The 16,869-nt window shown below is 46.3% G+C and overlaps 1 protein-coding gene across 1 annotated transcript; it reads left to right on the top strand.

Annotated features, from left to right (window-relative positions):
• The first annotated feature begins 1,338 nt into the window (after nucleotides 1-1,338).
• On the top strand, nucleotides 1,339-16,415 carry LOC110013689 (immunoglobulin lambda-1 light chain-like). Its single transcript, XM_023965701.1, has 5 exons — nucleotides 1,339-1,926; nucleotides 2,019-2,338; nucleotides 14,572-14,611; nucleotides 15,545-15,847; nucleotides 15,925-16,415. The coding sequence occupies exons 1-5, from the start codon at nucleotides 1,884-1,886 to the stop codon at nucleotides 16,182-16,184; spliced, it is 966 nt and encodes a 321-aa protein (XP_023821469.1). The 5' UTR covers nucleotides 1,339-1,883; the 3' UTR covers nucleotides 16,185-16,415.
• The last annotated feature ends 454 nt before the right edge of the window (nucleotides 16,416-16,869 follow it).

The raw sequence follows: 16,869 nt of genomic DNA, 5'->3' as shown, positions 1-16,869 counted from the left end.
AATTCAGGGGAAACTTCTACAGGCAGACACACGGCTGTGCTATGGGCTCTCCAATCTAGCCCATTGTGGCCAATTTGTACATGGAAGAATTCGAGAGAAGAGCCCTGGACTCTTTCCCAGGGCTCTTGGGAGCCACTGGTTCAGATATATGGACGACACTTGGGTCAAGATCAAGATCCAGGAAGTGGAGACTTTCACAGAACAACACAGTCGACAAGAAAATCTAGTTCTCCAGGCAAGACACAAAGGACAACAACCTAGCCTTTTTAGACTGTGCTGTGATCATTGGAGAGGACAGACAGCTCCAGGTTGAAGTGTACAGGAAGCCAACTCACACAGATCAGTACCTTTTATTTGATTCAAACCACCCTTTACAGCCCAAACTAGGCGTTATCAGAACATTACAACACAGAGCCCAGGAGGTGCCCACAAGCTCTGACGGAAAGAAGAAAGAAGGGCAACATATCCGTCAAGCCCTCCAAACCTGTGGATATCTCAACTGGGCATTCACCATCCCAACATACAGGAAAACAAGACAAGGAACAAGAGCCGAAAGGGAACAGTATTTCAATTCCCTATATCTCAGGCCTGTCTGAAAAACTAAAAAGGATTTTCAGACAGCATAACATCCCAGTTCATCTCAAACCAGTTAATACTCTCAGACAAAAACTGGTTCATCCAAAGGACAAAATCCTAGCTACAAACAGAGTAATTTTCTGTATTCTATCCACTGCAAAGAGGACTGCAATGAACAATATATAGGAGAAACCAAACAACCTCTACACAAACGGCTTTACCAACATCGCAGAGCCAACCCAAGTGGACCTGAGTCTGCAGTGCACCTCCACCTGAAGGCCACAAACCACTCGTTCGAGGACAGTGAAGTCCGAATTCTAGCCAGAGAGAAAGGATGGTTTAAGCGAGGAGTGAAAGAAGCCATCTTTGTCAAGAAAGATAAACCTTCTCTTAATAAGAATGGTGGTCTCAGGTTTATTCTTCCATCCATCTATGGCAGTGTTCTGAAACCCAAACAAACTGAACCAGTTCCACCTGGGTCATTAACAGCAGAAAGAGATGACCAGCTTGGGGAGGGAGTCACTGGCTCCCCAACCCCCAGCCGAGGACGCCTTATTATTTTGTCATCAGAGAAAAATATTCATGAGATCAATGAGAAACAAAGAAAAAACTGGAATCTTGTCTTTGTGATGATCAGATCAAAAGTTTTCACACAAAGATCTCCTGAAATGTTTCTGATGGAGGAAAACAGACTTCATGGTTTAGAATCTTCCATTAAAAGTAAACGAAATATCTCTGAAACCATTCATTTTCATTTACAGCAGCTGGAGAGCGCCCCCACATGGCTGTTTAGGAACTTCCCTGTGTTAACAGATGAGAATCATTGATATTTTTCTCTAGACATAAACAGTGTAGAAAACATTTCAAGCAGCTTCCAGCATCAACATGAGTTCATCATGGATCAAAGAGATTCATCAAGAAACAGAACATGAATTGATACTTGTGTATTTTCTCCACAGCTGTTAAACAGCAGATAACAGTGTGTGTTTGTGAGTTCAGCATCAAGCTGAGTGTGTTTGTGGAACATGAATGTGTTGGAGTGTTTGTGCATCATGTGACCCAGATTCTCTTCATCTGCTGTCAGATTCAAATCAGGAAGATGAAACCACACAGCAGCTTCAGCTGAGCTGTCCGTCTGCAGCAGCAGTCTTCTCTGTGAGCTGCAGGGGCTGATGGGAGCTTGGAGGAGGAGTCCCAAAGAACGTGGTCCTGCTCTCATCTCACAGCTCTCAGGTCCTTCTTTGTCCTCAGCTGCATCAGAACACCACTTCTCCTCAGGTTGAGCAGAGGAAACACGGCTGAACAAAATGCTTTTCCTCCCAGCTGCTGCTCTGTGCTGTCTGTGTTCAGGTGAGTGTTTGCAGCCAATCAGGAGCCAACCAGGTCTACCTGGAACAAACACTGTCATCCTGACCTTCACCTGTCTGTCTGTGTCTCTGTAGCACTGGTTGCCATGGCAGCAGAACTGATTCAGGAGGATTTAACATTGACCAGGGGAATTGGTCAAAGTGTCTTTTTCAGCTGTGGAGGACTTTGGGAGTGTGACTCTGAATATTTGCTCTGGTTACAGATGAAAGAAACAGAAACCTTTAAAATAATTCTTAATTTTCATAAAAGCAGGTGTGGAATCAACAAACCTTACGGTCATCCTCAACAAGATGATTTCACGGCTGAAATAACCCAGAGTGGATGTGAATTGAAGATCAATAAAGTCAAAGTGGATCATTCAGCCTCCTACTACTGCGGCTGCGGGAAGAGAGATGTCCACAGTGAGAAATGATCCCTACAGGCTGAACAAAAACCTGCAGATGAACAGATGTTATCGTTTGTGACAGAAAGAGAGCAGGAAACCACAGCCAGGTTCACATGTTTCACCTCCATCTCACACAGACTCACAAACTCACTGAACCGAGGATTAAGGCACCAAATGAAAACACAATCAAATCAAAACAAAGTTTATTAATAAATAGCTGTCAATGCTTAGTCAGCCTTTAGAGAACATCTGCTGCTCTGCAGCCTTCAGATCCACTGAACTGAACTGTTTCTCTGCTTCTCCTTATTTTCTAACTGGAAATAGAAAAAACTCCAGTTTGAACATCAGTGTGAGAACAAACACATTCAACATTCCAGGCCTGTTATTTCTCTAAGCACAGTTTTCTAACATGTTGGAAAACAGCAACTGGAAACATTTAGAGACACAAACCCTTTACAGATTTACAAGAATGACATTTAGGAAGGAAACTGTTTGACAAGCAAATAAGAAAATACACTTTTAACATTTACTAACCTAAGAAAAGGAATTTGATGAAATAATAACCCCTTTACGCATAAAAATTTATAAAAAAAGTAAATTTATTTATTTTTTATATTTTTTTATTTTAAGTTATTGCAAATTAAGTTGAGTCATTTGAGTTTTGTCTGTTTAGTTCTCAATACATATTTTCAGAGGCGGTCCTGGTCAGTTTGGCGCCCTGGATGAGACACTGGAACCCCCCAGCTCAGCCCCCAAGAATTCAAAGCCTGAATACATACGTATACAAAACAAAATATATAATTTATGTTACTTTAATTACTATTAAAATTAAATTAACTTATGTACTGAATTCACAACTAAGATATAGCATAAAGTCCATCAAAGTGTACCCAAACCAGAAACCATTTTTTTGTTGGCACAGTGTGGTCTCTGCTCAAAGCTCGGGTTAAAGCCTATAGGTCAGGTGACAGGCTGGCCTACAGTAAGGCCCGGGCAGAGCTGAGGAAGGGCATCAACCCGGCCAAACGCAGATACAGACAATGAGTAGAGGAGCACTTTGCAAACAACAACCCATGGGAGATGTGGAGAGGCATTAGAATCATCACAGACTACAGGAGCAACACGCAGATCACCCATGACCCCACCTTGCCTGACACCTTAAAAACCTTCTTTGCATGCTTTGACGCTCCTGGCAGCAGAGATACTGGTCCCATTTTACAGCTGGAGGAACAGTCCCAGTGTTAGGATCCTGGTCTTCCCTCACACCTAGCAGGGAATCCTCATCACACCTGCCACCCATCACCTCATCAGCCTGCAGCCTTCATATGGACTCCTCACCCATCAACTGACGTCAGTCCGTCTGTTTCATGCGGTAGAGTTCAGACCCATGTTATGCTCTATGTCTACGTTTAGTTCTATGCCAAGTTCCTCATGCTGCAAGCTCATCCTCTCTCTGTCTGCCTCTCCAGGAATCAGCCTTGATTACCATTTGTCACTCTTCTGGACTCCAAGCAAGGTTCAATTCCGTCACCTTGATAGCCACAAATCATCCAAGCCTGAACCCCCTACCACCACTGGGACTCAATAAATATCACTTATTCAGCCACCTTCTGTTTCTGTCCTGCTTCTGGGTCCAGCCACACTTGTCATAACACAACAGACTGACCATTATGGACCCAGTAGGTTCATATCTCTTCATCCAGACTCTGTCTACCCATGCCACCACCCTGGACCAACAGGGAAAGATGATCAATGCACTGTCGAACAATCAATTGACCTTCTTGCAGCACTTAGCCCAACTCCAGTCCCTGCTCCAAACCATCGCTGATGGCACATCGCACCTACCTTCATCTTCAGCTGCTCCTCCTCTTCAGCCGCCTCATGTGAGTTCTTCTTCTCCCATCCATGAAGCTCTTATTCCGAGTAAGCCCTGGCTGCAGCCTGCAGAACACTCAACGTTGCGGAATGCTGAAACGCTGTGTAATGTTAACCCCGTCCACACACATTGTGGAATGCTAACCCCGGCCACGTTGAGCTCGTGCATGTGATTCACCGTCAGTGCAGTTGTGATTGGGGGAACGGGGAAGAATCAGTTGAGCAGATTTTAGAAGACAGCTGGAGAATAGGGGACGGTTGCCAAAGGGTGAAAGGCTTAGTTTGAAGACGCTCTTTGGAGGGGAGGAAAATTTGAATAGCGCAATTATGGTTTTTTTGGGCAGAACCAGATTATTAAGGAGAATATAATTGTTTTTTGTTCTGTTAGGTAGTCCCCCACTTCGACCCATACTCCAACACAGTAGGTGGCAGTAATGCACCTTCATTGGTGCCTCCCGCCATTTAAACAAGAAGAAGAAGAGTTTTAATACGTCAGTTTAATCAAGGATCCATGACAACAAGAAAAAGAACAATAACTCACATAAAAAAGGAGCATAACATAGTTCACCATTTGACACACGACACAGAACATTGTCAAAGCACAAGATTTTTTTTAAAACAGGACAAACGGTTCGACAGTCTGAAAAAAGTTAGCTTTAGGTTAAACACCACGTACTCTCAAATTCCCCCACCCCTGCTGGAGAATCCTGGCAAAGTTTATTGCTCTTGGATAGAGCTGTGTGATGGGGCACAGGGACACGACCCCTGCAAATATCATTTTGTCTAGAACCCCCTCGAGCACAACCCACTGCACAGGCTGGGTCAGTCATCACCCCTGCGCCAGCACAAGTGCAGATTGGAGGGTTAAGACCCGGTCCCGGATCTAAACCAGCAAAAAGGGTGAAAATAATCAGCGGTCGCCCCTCCACAGATGAGTGGTTCCAAATTGTAACAGGTGTATCAGGAGGCTCGAAATATTTGTTGTTGATGGCGGAACAAGCGGCTACCATGTCAAAACAAAGTTGTGTGGTGTGTTTAGGTCCCAGACCCCTGTTACAGGGCAACTATAACTGTCTCATGTACCCTTCCAGTGATGAATAACACCAACCACATCCCGAACTGTTTTAGTTGGGATAACGTATATCCTGTAGTATCAGCTGAAAGGAAAAAAACAATCTTCTCGTCTAAAGTAGCTCGAAATATCTTCACTTGTGTAAATCTGATGGGCACTGGGGAACCTATAGGGAAGCTCACTCGAGAATGTTATAATTATACCTACATAATATCCAGCAAATTCTCCCCGGTGGCAAGAGCGGATATTTGGTGGTGGTGTGGGGATGATAGACTCTTGGACAAACTAGCCCTAAAAATCACAGGAACTTGCCTTAGTATCCCTTCTGTTACCAGTTTCAGTGTACCCCATCTCTTCAGTAGCACTGGTTCAGAGGATGTCTAGCACTTTACCTCAACAATGGCTGCATAGAGGCAAACGTCACACTTCTTGGCAAACACCTGATCCAACATATATAGACGCAGTCGGATTTCCAAGGGGGGTACCAGATGAGTATAAACTGGTAAACCAGGTAGCAGTGGGATTTGAATCAGTATTGTGTTGGTGCTGTACCATCAATAAGAACGTAGACAGAATGAATTATATACACTATAATGTACAAAGATTAGGCCATTGAACTCAAAGTGGGTTTGAAGCGGTGCACGGGCAGTTGGCAGCCACTTTTCTCATGGCATTCCAAAATCGCATCACTCTTGAAATGCTGTTGGCAGAAAAAAGGGGTGTCTGCGCTATCTTCGGGGAACAGTGTTGTACTTTCATATCTAATAACCCAGATGCAGAAGGGAGTTTGACAGACTGATCGGACAAATGAAAGAACATTCTGGTGTGGATACTTCTTCTTTTTTATTTTTGTCCTGTCCAACAGCTGGGCAGACAGATGAGAGCTGAGGGCCTCTTGTGTTGGACATATTTTACTTTAACAAGAGGGGTTATTAATCTTCATACAAACCAGAGGTATGTCTGAATAAACCCCTTTTGTAATTGAGGCCAAACTTTATTAATTTCAACCATGTTTGAAAATCTTGGGTGTTGGACCGGACGGAAAAGGAAAGAAGGGAAGAAGAGAGAGAGGGGGGTAGGAGGGTGATAATAGGAGGGGAGGGGGGATAAGACCATGAAGCAGCATAAAGCAACAAGTTTACTGGTTGTTTATCGTTACGGTAAGGTTCAAATGTGGGACAAAAAGGGCGGGGCCTGTCCACACATACACTCAAATGTTATCAACACACCTGTTAGCTGCAAAAATGTCCACATGTCGACATGTACACAAAACAGATAGTGTTCACACGCATACTTATACCTTCAAACCAACTAGTGTGAAATATTTCAGTCATTAAACCATGCAAACTTTTAGTGCAAAGGTGAGCTAACACCTGTGCTCAGGTGAGTGTTTATGTTCTTCTAAAATGGATGGTGGAACGTGAAAAGAAGGAGGGAGAGTGCCCAGCCATCCCCAGCCCAACACCCCCGCCGCAGCAGCAGCGCCAGCCGGAATCCCCCCAACGCCACACGGGAACAGGCAGGGAACAACCGCCCCTCGGGCGACCAAGACCGCCACCCAGGCCAGGGCCAGCAGGACCGCCGGGAGAGCCCAACGCAGGGCCCCACCGGAGAAGGACGCCCACAGCCCCAGACAAGCACCCCATCACCACCCAGGAGTTCCGGGCATCCCCCCGCCCCAACCCCAGGTACGAGCCAGGACCCCCCAAGGGAGACCCGCTCCGCACTCCAGGCAGCCACCCACCCAGCCCACGGTTGGTCCAGGGAGGAGCAAGGCAGGGGCTCGCCGCCCCCGCCCAGAAGGGGGAACCCCGGGGAAAAAAAGGGGGCCCACAAGGGGTGTTGTAAATATGGCCCGACCAAGCTCAGCCACAGTTGGAAATTTGGCGGGGCCCAGCGCTCGGGGGCAAGGACCAGGACCCACCCGCCAGGGACACCAACACCCCCGGCTCAGGTGTAATGTATACCCCCCCCACCGCGCAGAGAGAGAACCGCCGGGCCCAGGAAGCCGGCACCCAGGGAACACGGCCAAGGGGACGGCACCCCCCACCAGGGAAGGGGCAGGGGACAGATGGTCCTAGGTCCCATCTTCCTTGCAAAATGTGTGTGCGTCTATGTGTGTTTGAGAGGGTGTGTGTGTGCATGTGTGTGTGTTTATGTTGGAATGTATATATTGAGGGTGGAGGGGTGTTTGTACTAAGGGGGGTGCAGTTAAAATTGGTGGGTAGGGCACTAAGGGGACATCTCCTGATTACTCACAGTGATGTCCCCTCACCCTCCCCACCAAAGGGCCCTGAATTTCTAAGGTGCGGTTAAAATTGGCGGGTAGGGTGCTAGGAGGACATCTGCTAATTGCTGGCAGTGATGTCCAAGCACCCCCCCTACAAAGGACCCTACATGTCTAAGGTGCAAATAAAACAGAAAGAGGGGGGGCCCACTCCATACGGCAACCATAGGAGGGGGGCCACTGCCAAGTAGTCCCCGCCCCCAAGGCGCATCGCAGGGTAAACCCCCCACCCCCTCCCCCTAATGTGAGGTTATATGAGTAAGGGGGTGAGTTGGGGACAGCTGGTAGACTGTCCCCCAGTGGTCAAAAAGCTGTCCCCCAAGCCCCCCGGCCAGGGGCCCCACCCCCAGAAGCGCCGACACCCCAGGCCTGGCACCACCCACCCCACACAGAGAGAGAGGAGCCAGAAAGCGTCGCACCTCCCCGGACCAAGCCCAGGCCCCCACCCCCAAACGCCAGCCCTAGAAGAGCTCTGGTCAGGCCTCGACGGGACCGAGGCAGCCAACCGGCCGGGGCAACCGCCGATTGCCTCAGCGGAGACCCCGACCCGTCCAACCCCCTGCCCCGTACCAATAGTGCCCCCCCCCCCCGAACGCCCCCCCACAGGACAGGGCCGACAAGCCCCCCACCCCACCCCACCCAAGACCCCGCAGCCGAAGCGGATGACACCGAGAGCGACTGGGGGTCCCAAGAGGGTTGTCCCGTCCCGTCCCAGAGACAGGGAAGGGCCGATCCCAGCCCCAGGTGCAGATGGGCAGCCCATCCAGCGCCGCCCCCCCCCCCCCCCCCCCAGCACAGGCAAAAGGACCACCCCCCCAAGCCAAGCCAGACCACCAGCCCACCCCCCCCGCCACGCACCCCCACACCCAAGCCCAGAGGACCACGCAGCGCCCCAGCCTGCCCCACCCTGGCACTGGACCCGACCCCCCGAACAACGGAGCCCCCACCACCCCCCGCCAGGCTCCGGAGGCCCCGATCCCCACCCCGAACCACGGCAGAAGGGCAAGGAGCAGCGACGACCAGGCCCCCCTACCCCCTAAGTCATGGAGTTAGCTATGGGAGACCAGAGAGACTGAATTCTTTCAAAGTTACTTGAACTTTGGGCTGACATTTTTTCCAAGCCGATATGATCAAGCAGCAGATTTCTGTGTTGACTTATATTTATATTTTTCTTGTTTTTCCAATTTATTAAAATAGTTTTTTTTAGCAATACAAAGAGTTATGAAAATGATAGAACCTAATTCTCCTTCTACATCGATGGCACTCATGTCACCAAGCACACAAAGTGACGGTGAAGCCGTGATTGAAACTTTAAGCCAGACTGATAGATCGGCACATACATGCTGCCAGAGAGCCTGGACAGGCGTGCAGAACCATAGTGCATGCATGTAACTGTCGGGTAGATTACTTTCACAGTGCTCACAAATGTCTGAGTTGCTGAGACCCATCTTGAACATCCTCTGTCCAGTGTAGTAAATTCTGTGAAGAGTTTTGAAATGGATTAGCTGCAGATTTGGACTTTTTGTCAGTTTAAAGGTGTTTAGACAAAGTTCTGACCAGAAGCTTTCATCTGTGCTGATGCTCAAATCCGCATCCCATTTTGTTGTCGGAAGTGAAATATTATTATCTAAATTACATAAAAGTTTGTATATTTTGGAGAGTTTTTTTCATTGAGAAATTAATCAGAGTGGTAACTTCCTCTGGTAGCTTGAAATCGTTGTCTCTGTATTTAAACTTTTTAGTAATAATTGATTTAAGTTGTTGATATTCCAAGAAGTTATTTATTCCATGTTTGTCTTGAAGTTCCTGGGGAGTTATGAATCTACTATCAATAATTATGTGCTCTAGTTGTTTTATGCCCCCTGCTTGCCAAGCTGGGAAATATATCATATTTTTATTTATAAGGATGTCTGGGTTGTTCGAGATGGGTGTCATTTTGCACGGTTGAATTGATGATCTTGATATTTTGAGAAATTCCCACCAGGCTGTTAAAGTGGCGTTATATTAATACTTTGAAAACAATCCTGTTTTTTTAATGTTTGACTAATAAACGGTAGGTCTGACAGGTTGATCTTTCCACATAACGCCTGTTCCAAGTCTAACCATGAGTTGGTTTCTGGATTATTTTTTAAGCATTTTAAGATGTATTGCAATCTATTTGCAAGAAAGTATTTGTGGAAGTTAGGTAATTCTAATCCTCCACACCTTTCATCAGATTTTAAAGTTTTTAGACTAATTCTTGCAGGTTTATTGTTCCATAAAAAGCTTGATATGGATGAGTCTAATGTTTTGAACCATTTTAGTGGCGGTTGTGTGGGAATCATTAAGAAGAGATAATTCACTTTAGGTAAGATTTTAATTTTAACCGTGGCTGCCTTGCCCATAAGGGACAGAGGCAGGTTGGTCCAGCGTGTTAGATTGTCCTGTATGCTTTTCAGTAATGGGGTGTGGTTTAGCTGCACCCGTTCTGATAAGTTGGAGGAAAATTAAATACCTAGATATTTGATATTGCCTGATTTGACTGGTATTGTGAGTCTTTGCTCCGCATTACTGCTCAGTGATAATGAAACAGATTTGTTCCAATTAATTGAGTAGTCTGAAATGGAGGAGAATTCATTAATAATTGTTACCGTTTCATTTACAGAACGTGAGTTATTTAAAAACAGTAATATGTCATCTGCATAGAGACTAATTTTATGATGGCTGTGTTTAGTTTTAATTCCTTTAATGCCCTCATTCTGTCTTATTGCTGCAGCTAGAGGCTCAATAAATATAGCAAAAAGAGAGGGGGAGAGTGGGCAACCCTGTCTGGTTCCTCTTCTGAGAAACAATCTGTTGGAAGTCTGTTTATTAGTTCTAACTGATGCATTGGGGTTATGATATAATATTTTAATCCAATTGATGAATGATTCTCCAAACCCAAATTTATGGAGGGCAGCAATAAGGAACTTCCAGTTTACTCTGTCAAAAGCTTTTTCAGCATCCAGCGATAGTACCGTCATTTCCTGGTTTTCAATGGTGGCAAAGTCTATTATATTAACTAGTCTACGGACATTGTCATCCGAGTGTCTGCCTTTGATGAATCCAGTTTGGTCGAAATCAATTATGTGAGGAGTGATTTTTTTCTATTCTCTGTGCTAGTGCTTTGCAGATAATTTTTACATCTGCATTGATTAGAGAAATTGGGCGATAGCTTGAGGGACTATTGGGATCTTTGTCTGGTTTTAGAAGAAGGATTATGTTGGCTGAGTTCATGTTAGGTGGTAGTGATTGACTTTCATTGATAGATATGACCGTTGTGACGGGGTCCCGCCTGGAAAGGATGCAGAGGAGCCAAGGTGAGGAGGGTCGTTCTTTATTCAGAACCAGTTGACACCACAGTTTCTCAACGCAGGGCCACACAGCACATGGCACCTCCGTCACTCCTCTCTCCTTACACCACCTGCAGTGCTCCCTCTTAAATGGGACGCCACGCCCATGGGGCGTTGCTCTCCATTCCACCCAGGTGGCACCACAGGTAGTAATCATTAAATCATTAAATGAAAAATACATCAATACACAAACAATAAAACACGGCGTGGCCCCCCCTCGTCATCTGACGGTGCCACACCGTCACACCATCCCCCTCCTCTGAGAGATCGACGGTGTGCGGCGATCCAGTCCAGCCCTCCGCCGCCGCGCAAGCCCGGCCACGCCGAACCACCAACCCGTTCCGCAGGCGCCCCTCGCCTAATGTAGAGGCCCTGTCCAGTTGGTCTACAGGCATCAGCGGGACTTTCCTCCGGCACGTGCTCCTCCTCCCACGTCCTCGCGTCAGATGGATGCACGGGCTGCGGCTGCTCCACGACGGCGATCCCTCCGATCCGCTCCTCGGTGCGCCGCTCCAGTCGGTCCCAGCCCCGGCTACGGCCCTTCCTTCGGCCACACGCACCCGCTGGTCTCCTCCTGGATGGCACCTCAGCCGATCGGAGCCGCCGACAGCAGGTTACAGGCGAGTCGTTACGCCTCTCCCGGAGCACTCCCCTGACGGCCCGGTAGACGTCGGTCCATCCCCTGTCCAGCTCCGCGCAGGCCTCCAATGCCCGCATCCGCGGCAGTGGAACCGGGCGGTGTGCCCGTCCCGCCTCCGGCCGTCTCCGCGCTCCGGCGGTCCGCCCCTGCTGCCCGCGAAGTCCGCCGCTCGTTATGGACGCCGATCTGGACGCCGTAATGTTCCTTTCCGGGGCCCTGGCCAGGCCTGACGCTCCGACGAGGCGACCCGGATCCACCCCCTCTTCCCCAGAGGATAGAGTACCTGGAGGAGGTGCTGAGCTGCCGGGGAGTCTTCCCCACCACGCCACTGCGTCCTCACCTTTTTGTGGCCCCTCTGCGATCCCACTTCTGACACCATATGTGACGGGGTCCCGCCAGGAAAGGATGCAGAGGAGCTAAGGTGAGGAGGGTCGTTCTTTATTCAGAACCAGTTGACACCACAGTTTCTCAACGCAGGGCCACACAGCGCATGGTACCTCCGTCACTCCTCTCTCCTTACACCACCTGCAGTGCTCCCTCTTAAATGGGACGCCACGCCCACGGGGTGTTGCTCTCCATTCCACCCAGGTGGCACCACAGGTAGTAATCATTAAATCATTAAATGAAAAATACATCAATACACAAACAATAAAACACGGCGTGGCCCCCCACTCGTCGTCTGACAGTGCCACACCGTCACAACAGTTTTATAAAATGTTGGTGCCAGTTGTTCCCAGAATTCTTTATAAAACTCAGCAGGAAAGCCGTCAGGCCCTGATGCTTTACCATTAGGCATAAGTTACAGAGCTTCATGAAGTTCAGACAACGAGAGCAGAGAGTCTAAGTTTGTGATTTGATCCTCATTTAGCCTGGGTAGGTTTACATTATTAAGAAATGAGTCAATACTTCGCTCTGACGGATTGATCTGTGGTGTGTACAAGTTTTTATAAAAGTTTTCAAATGCTTTATTAATTTTTACTGGGTCATGAGTGACATTTCCTGTTTGGTCCATAATAGAGGTGATTGTTGATTTTTCTCTATTAATTTTAAGCTCATTAGCCAGAAATTTGCCAGATTTATTAGAGTTTTCAAATCTTTCAAGTCGTAGCCTTTGTATTTGGAACTGTGTTTGTTTATTGATGATGTCATTTAACTGCAGCTTTAAATTTTTCAGATCTCCCAGAATGTGTTCCTGTGCAGAAGCAGCATAAGCAGTCTCCAGAGTTTTGATTTTATTTTCTAATTCTAATAAATCTGCTTTCTCTTTGCGTTTTTTATGCGTTGAATAAGAAATGATTTTCCCTCTCATGACTGCCTTTGCTGTTTCCCAAAGAAGGCATGGTGAAATATAGAGTATTGTATAGTATGGAGTATTGTTGAATTCTAAGAAGGTTGCCCACTCTTGCTTAAAGAATTCAATAAATTTTTGGTCCCTTAAAAGAGACGTGTTAAACCTCCAGGTCGTACCAGAGGGTATGGATATTTCCTTAAATTTTTTATTGAAACTGGTGCATGATCACTGATAATAATTGGATGAATGTTGGAACTTTGGATATCTTTTAAGAGAGAATTTCTAATTAATAAATAGTCTAAACGAGAGTGTGAGTGGTGAACTGGAGAGAAAAAGGTGAACCCCTTAGTGTTTGGATGACATGAGCGCCAAGCGTCGCAGAGACCCAGATCATTCATGTACTGCTTTAGGATACTTGCAGACCGCCATGTGCGCTGGTTTGCTGCTGTGCTGAGTCTGTCAAGTTCAGGGTCCAGAATCAGATTGACGTCTCCTCCTATAATGATTGTGGAGTCAGAGTGAACCGAGAGTGAGGTGAAGAATCTGTGAAAGAAGGAAGAGTCGTCAACATTCGGGCCATAGATTCTGGCTATGCAATAGTCTTTATTCTGAATGGATATATTAATGATTACAAATCTACCTTCTGGGTCAGTAACTGTATCCTTATGAGTAAAATTAAGGTTTTCATTAATCAAAACAGCAACTCCTCGTTGTTTTGAGTTATAACTAGCAGAATACATGACTGGAAATTGTGAGCTGCACATGACATGGTCCAACGAATTCGGTAAATGGGTCTCCTGCAGTAAAGCTATATCTGCTTTTAGACCACACAGGTGATTTAACACTTTCAATCTCTTTGGCCCAGAGCCAAGTCAGTGTTCTGCCAGCAGTCGGCTGGTGGGTCAGGTCAGTCATCGAGCCCCGGCGGGTCGGGCCAGTAGTCGAGCTCCGGCGGGTCGGGCATAGGGTCAACTGGCCGGTCAGGCATGGAGTCAGCTGACCTGTCAGGCATGGAGTCAGGGACCAAAAATGGCACAGTCAGGGTTCTGCCAGCAGTCGGCTGGTGGGTCAGGTCATTCGTCGAGCTCCGGCGGGTCGGGCCAGTAGTCGAGCTCCGGCGGGTCGGGCCAGTCGTTAAGCTCCGGCTGGTCGGGCCAGAGTGCAGGGATGGGTTGGAGTGCATCCAGGACCACCACTGGATCAGGCTGTGGTGTGTCCCGGACCACCTACAGAACAAGAACGGGACTTTGAAGGGGGCGATGATGAAACCAGCAGAGACCAGAAGTGAGACAGAAACTCTGAGAGTGGAAGTGAGCTCTGAATGCTGAATGTGTCTGTGTTTGGACTCCCAGCAGAACTGTGCTGCTCTCTCATGTTCCTGTGGTTTCAGGAGGAGCAGAAGAAAACAGACTGATGGACTTCAGGATAACTGAACACCTGCACAACTCTACATTTCCTCTTTCATGCTGTCACTTTCTGCATGAATCTTTCATCTAATAACTGCAGGAATATTTGTCATTTTCTTCTCTCATTTCACACAGCAGTTCACCAAGTTCCTCCACTGCAGACAGAGACAGTCATGTTGATCTGAACATTAGAGAAACTCATCATGGAGCTGAAATATGATCCTGATTCACTCAGATGACACTTTAACAGCACACAGGTTTTTGGAGCACACTTTCTCACTGTGTGAGTCGGGCAACAAGTACTACATCGCTGGATCTGGAACACGACTGTTTGTTACGGGTAAGAAGAACCATTTCTGCTCCTTCAGCTGTTTGATTGTAGAAAATGTGTTTCAAGTCAGTTTCTGCTGCTTCAGCTTCACATGTTAGTTTGTTCATCATTAGCAGAGAATTCATCAAGCAGCCATTGTTCCAGAAGAAAAGCTGAATCATTTCTGCAAACATGTTGAAATCTCACTGAACAACTAAACTGATTCTTGATTTCTGCAGATCTGAGTGATGTTCCAAATATTTAGAGTTTGATGGTCTCACTGATTCTGGAACATCTGCTGGTTTCTGAGAACAAGATCAGATCTGAGCTTCAACTGAATTGAACTGAAGTTTGGAAACAAAACTGATGAAAATGATCATTTTAAGGTAGATCATGATTCACAATAACGTTGTAAAATTGATCTTGGCTTTGAACTTGTGGAAATTAAATCAAAATGATAATTTGAGCCATAAATGTAATTTAAAAAGGTAAACTTTTGAAAAAAAATAACTTTTTTGTAAAAAAATGACTAATATTCTGGATTATACAAATAACTATATATTTTTTAATACTGAAAAATATGAAAATCTTTATAATAGAATGACAAAAAACTTTTAATAATTAAAAAAAGGTATTTCTATAAATAAAAATGTTTAATGAAAATTCAACACATTTGCATTTTTAAGCTCAGATTTAATGTTTAATTTCCAAATTTCTAAAGATCTTTTTCTTCCAAATGAGTTAGTTTGAGTGTAGAAATGATTTGCAGCCGTCGTGTCTCCTGATGACGGTTTGATGTGAAGCTGAATCCAGTGAGTGAAGTGAACTTTGTGCTGCATTGATGAGGAGTTTAGTGATCAGAGTTCATGGAGTTTCCAGGATCAGACTGAATGCACTTCTGGAAGCTGCTGTTGACTGTGTGAGTGTGTGTCTGTGCTGCTTGTTGCTGCTGTCAAACTTCAGATGAGTCCGTAGTGAAGCCCGTGGTGAGCGTGTACCCAGCAGCATCCAGAGTCCATGTGGAGGGGAGCAGCTCCCTGCTGTGTCTGGCCTCAGCCATGTTTCCTCCTGTGGTCCAGTTCTTCTGGAAAAGACAGAAGAACAACGGAACACTGGAGAAACTGACCTCTGAAGAGCAGCTGGATCTCAGAGAGTCGGGACGCAGCGCCTCCATCCTGCTGGTCCATCATCAAGAGGACAGCTCCTATAAATACATCTGCTCCGTCAAACATGAGGGGGGCACAGTGGAGGCCCAAACACAACAAGGTAATGAAGGCTTGGTGACTGTGTTCAACAGAGATTCAGCTTCATGCTGACTCTTTCTGACTCTTTCTCTGTTTCAGAGGTTCCTGCACTTCCAGCTGCAGGTTCCACAGCAGCTCCAACATCCCATCCAGCATCTTCCAGCATTCTAGCAGAGGGAACAGCCTCTGTTCCTCCTCTGGACCTGGTGAAGCTGTCCTTCCAGTCTGAGTGCAGGGTGAAGCTGCTCTGCCTGCTGTACTCAGTGCTGATAGTGAAGAGTCTGGTGTACTGCTGTGGACTCTCTCTGCTGATGATCCTCAGAAACAAGGGAGCATCCACCAACTTCCGATATGCTTAATGACTGTTTTCTGCTCGTCTTTTCTCTCCATAAAACATCATCTTTTCATCTCATTCATCACTTTGATCACAGTTCTCAAATGTTCTTCATGACTTGCTGTAGATCCTGTGTCAGCTGTGTTGTAGAGATGGAACTTTGCAGTTTTCTGCTTTTTCATTTAAATTTTCTGTTCATACATTTTGATCCATATTCTTACATTTTATTTGCAACAATATTCTCAATAAACTTAAAGGCAATTTTCATGTTTCTTTTTCTTCAATGACATTAACTGTAAGTTTGTGATTCTTTCAAGAACATCAACAAATCAAAAGTTTCCATGCAGCAGAATAAAGACAGAGAGCAGAGAGAAGGGAGGTTGATGAGTGAACAGCAGCAGATATGAATCTGCTCTCAGTGGTTTGGGTTACGTGAAATGCTGCAACAGACAATCAAACTGCCTGCAGATGTGTGTGTTTGTGCTCTGCAGCCTTCACACCCTGAACTCTGGTTACACAATTGAATACTGCAGACAACTCATGCAGTAAAGAAGATTTGTTCCACATTTCTTTTAGTTTGGCAGAAGATTTATTCCTTATTTCTTGTCCTGACATGTATGATGTCCAGATGCTGGATCCCGGAAGAAAACTCAGACGTAGTTGAGGTAACTTGGATGATGATCACAGAGGACTTTCCTGAACAGGCTTAA

Source organism: Oryzias latipes, chromosome 17 (assembly GCF_002234675.1).
Source record: "Oryzias latipes chromosome 17, ASM223467v1".
Taxonomy (NCBI): domain Eukaryota; kingdom Metazoa; phylum Chordata; class Actinopteri; order Beloniformes; family Adrianichthyidae; genus Oryzias; species Oryzias latipes.
The sequence above is the reverse complement of the archived record's forward strand: the minus strand, read 5'-3'. Positions and strand labels throughout refer to the sequence as shown.

Excerpts from the sequence above, each read along its gene's own strand:
- LOC110013689 (XM_023965701.1), top strand. The coding sequence starts at position 1,884 with ATGCTTTTCCTCCCAGCTGCTGCTCTGTGCTGTCTGTGTTCAG. Across the intron at positions 14,612-15,544 it reads AACACGACTGTTTGTTACGG|ATGAGTCCGTAGTGAAGCCC; the intron begins GTAAGAAGAACC and ends GTCAAACTTCAG. Across the intron at positions 15,848-15,924 it reads GGAGGCCCAAACACAACAAG|AGGTTCCTGCACTTCCAGCT; the intron begins GTAATGAAGGCT and ends TCTCTGTTTCAG.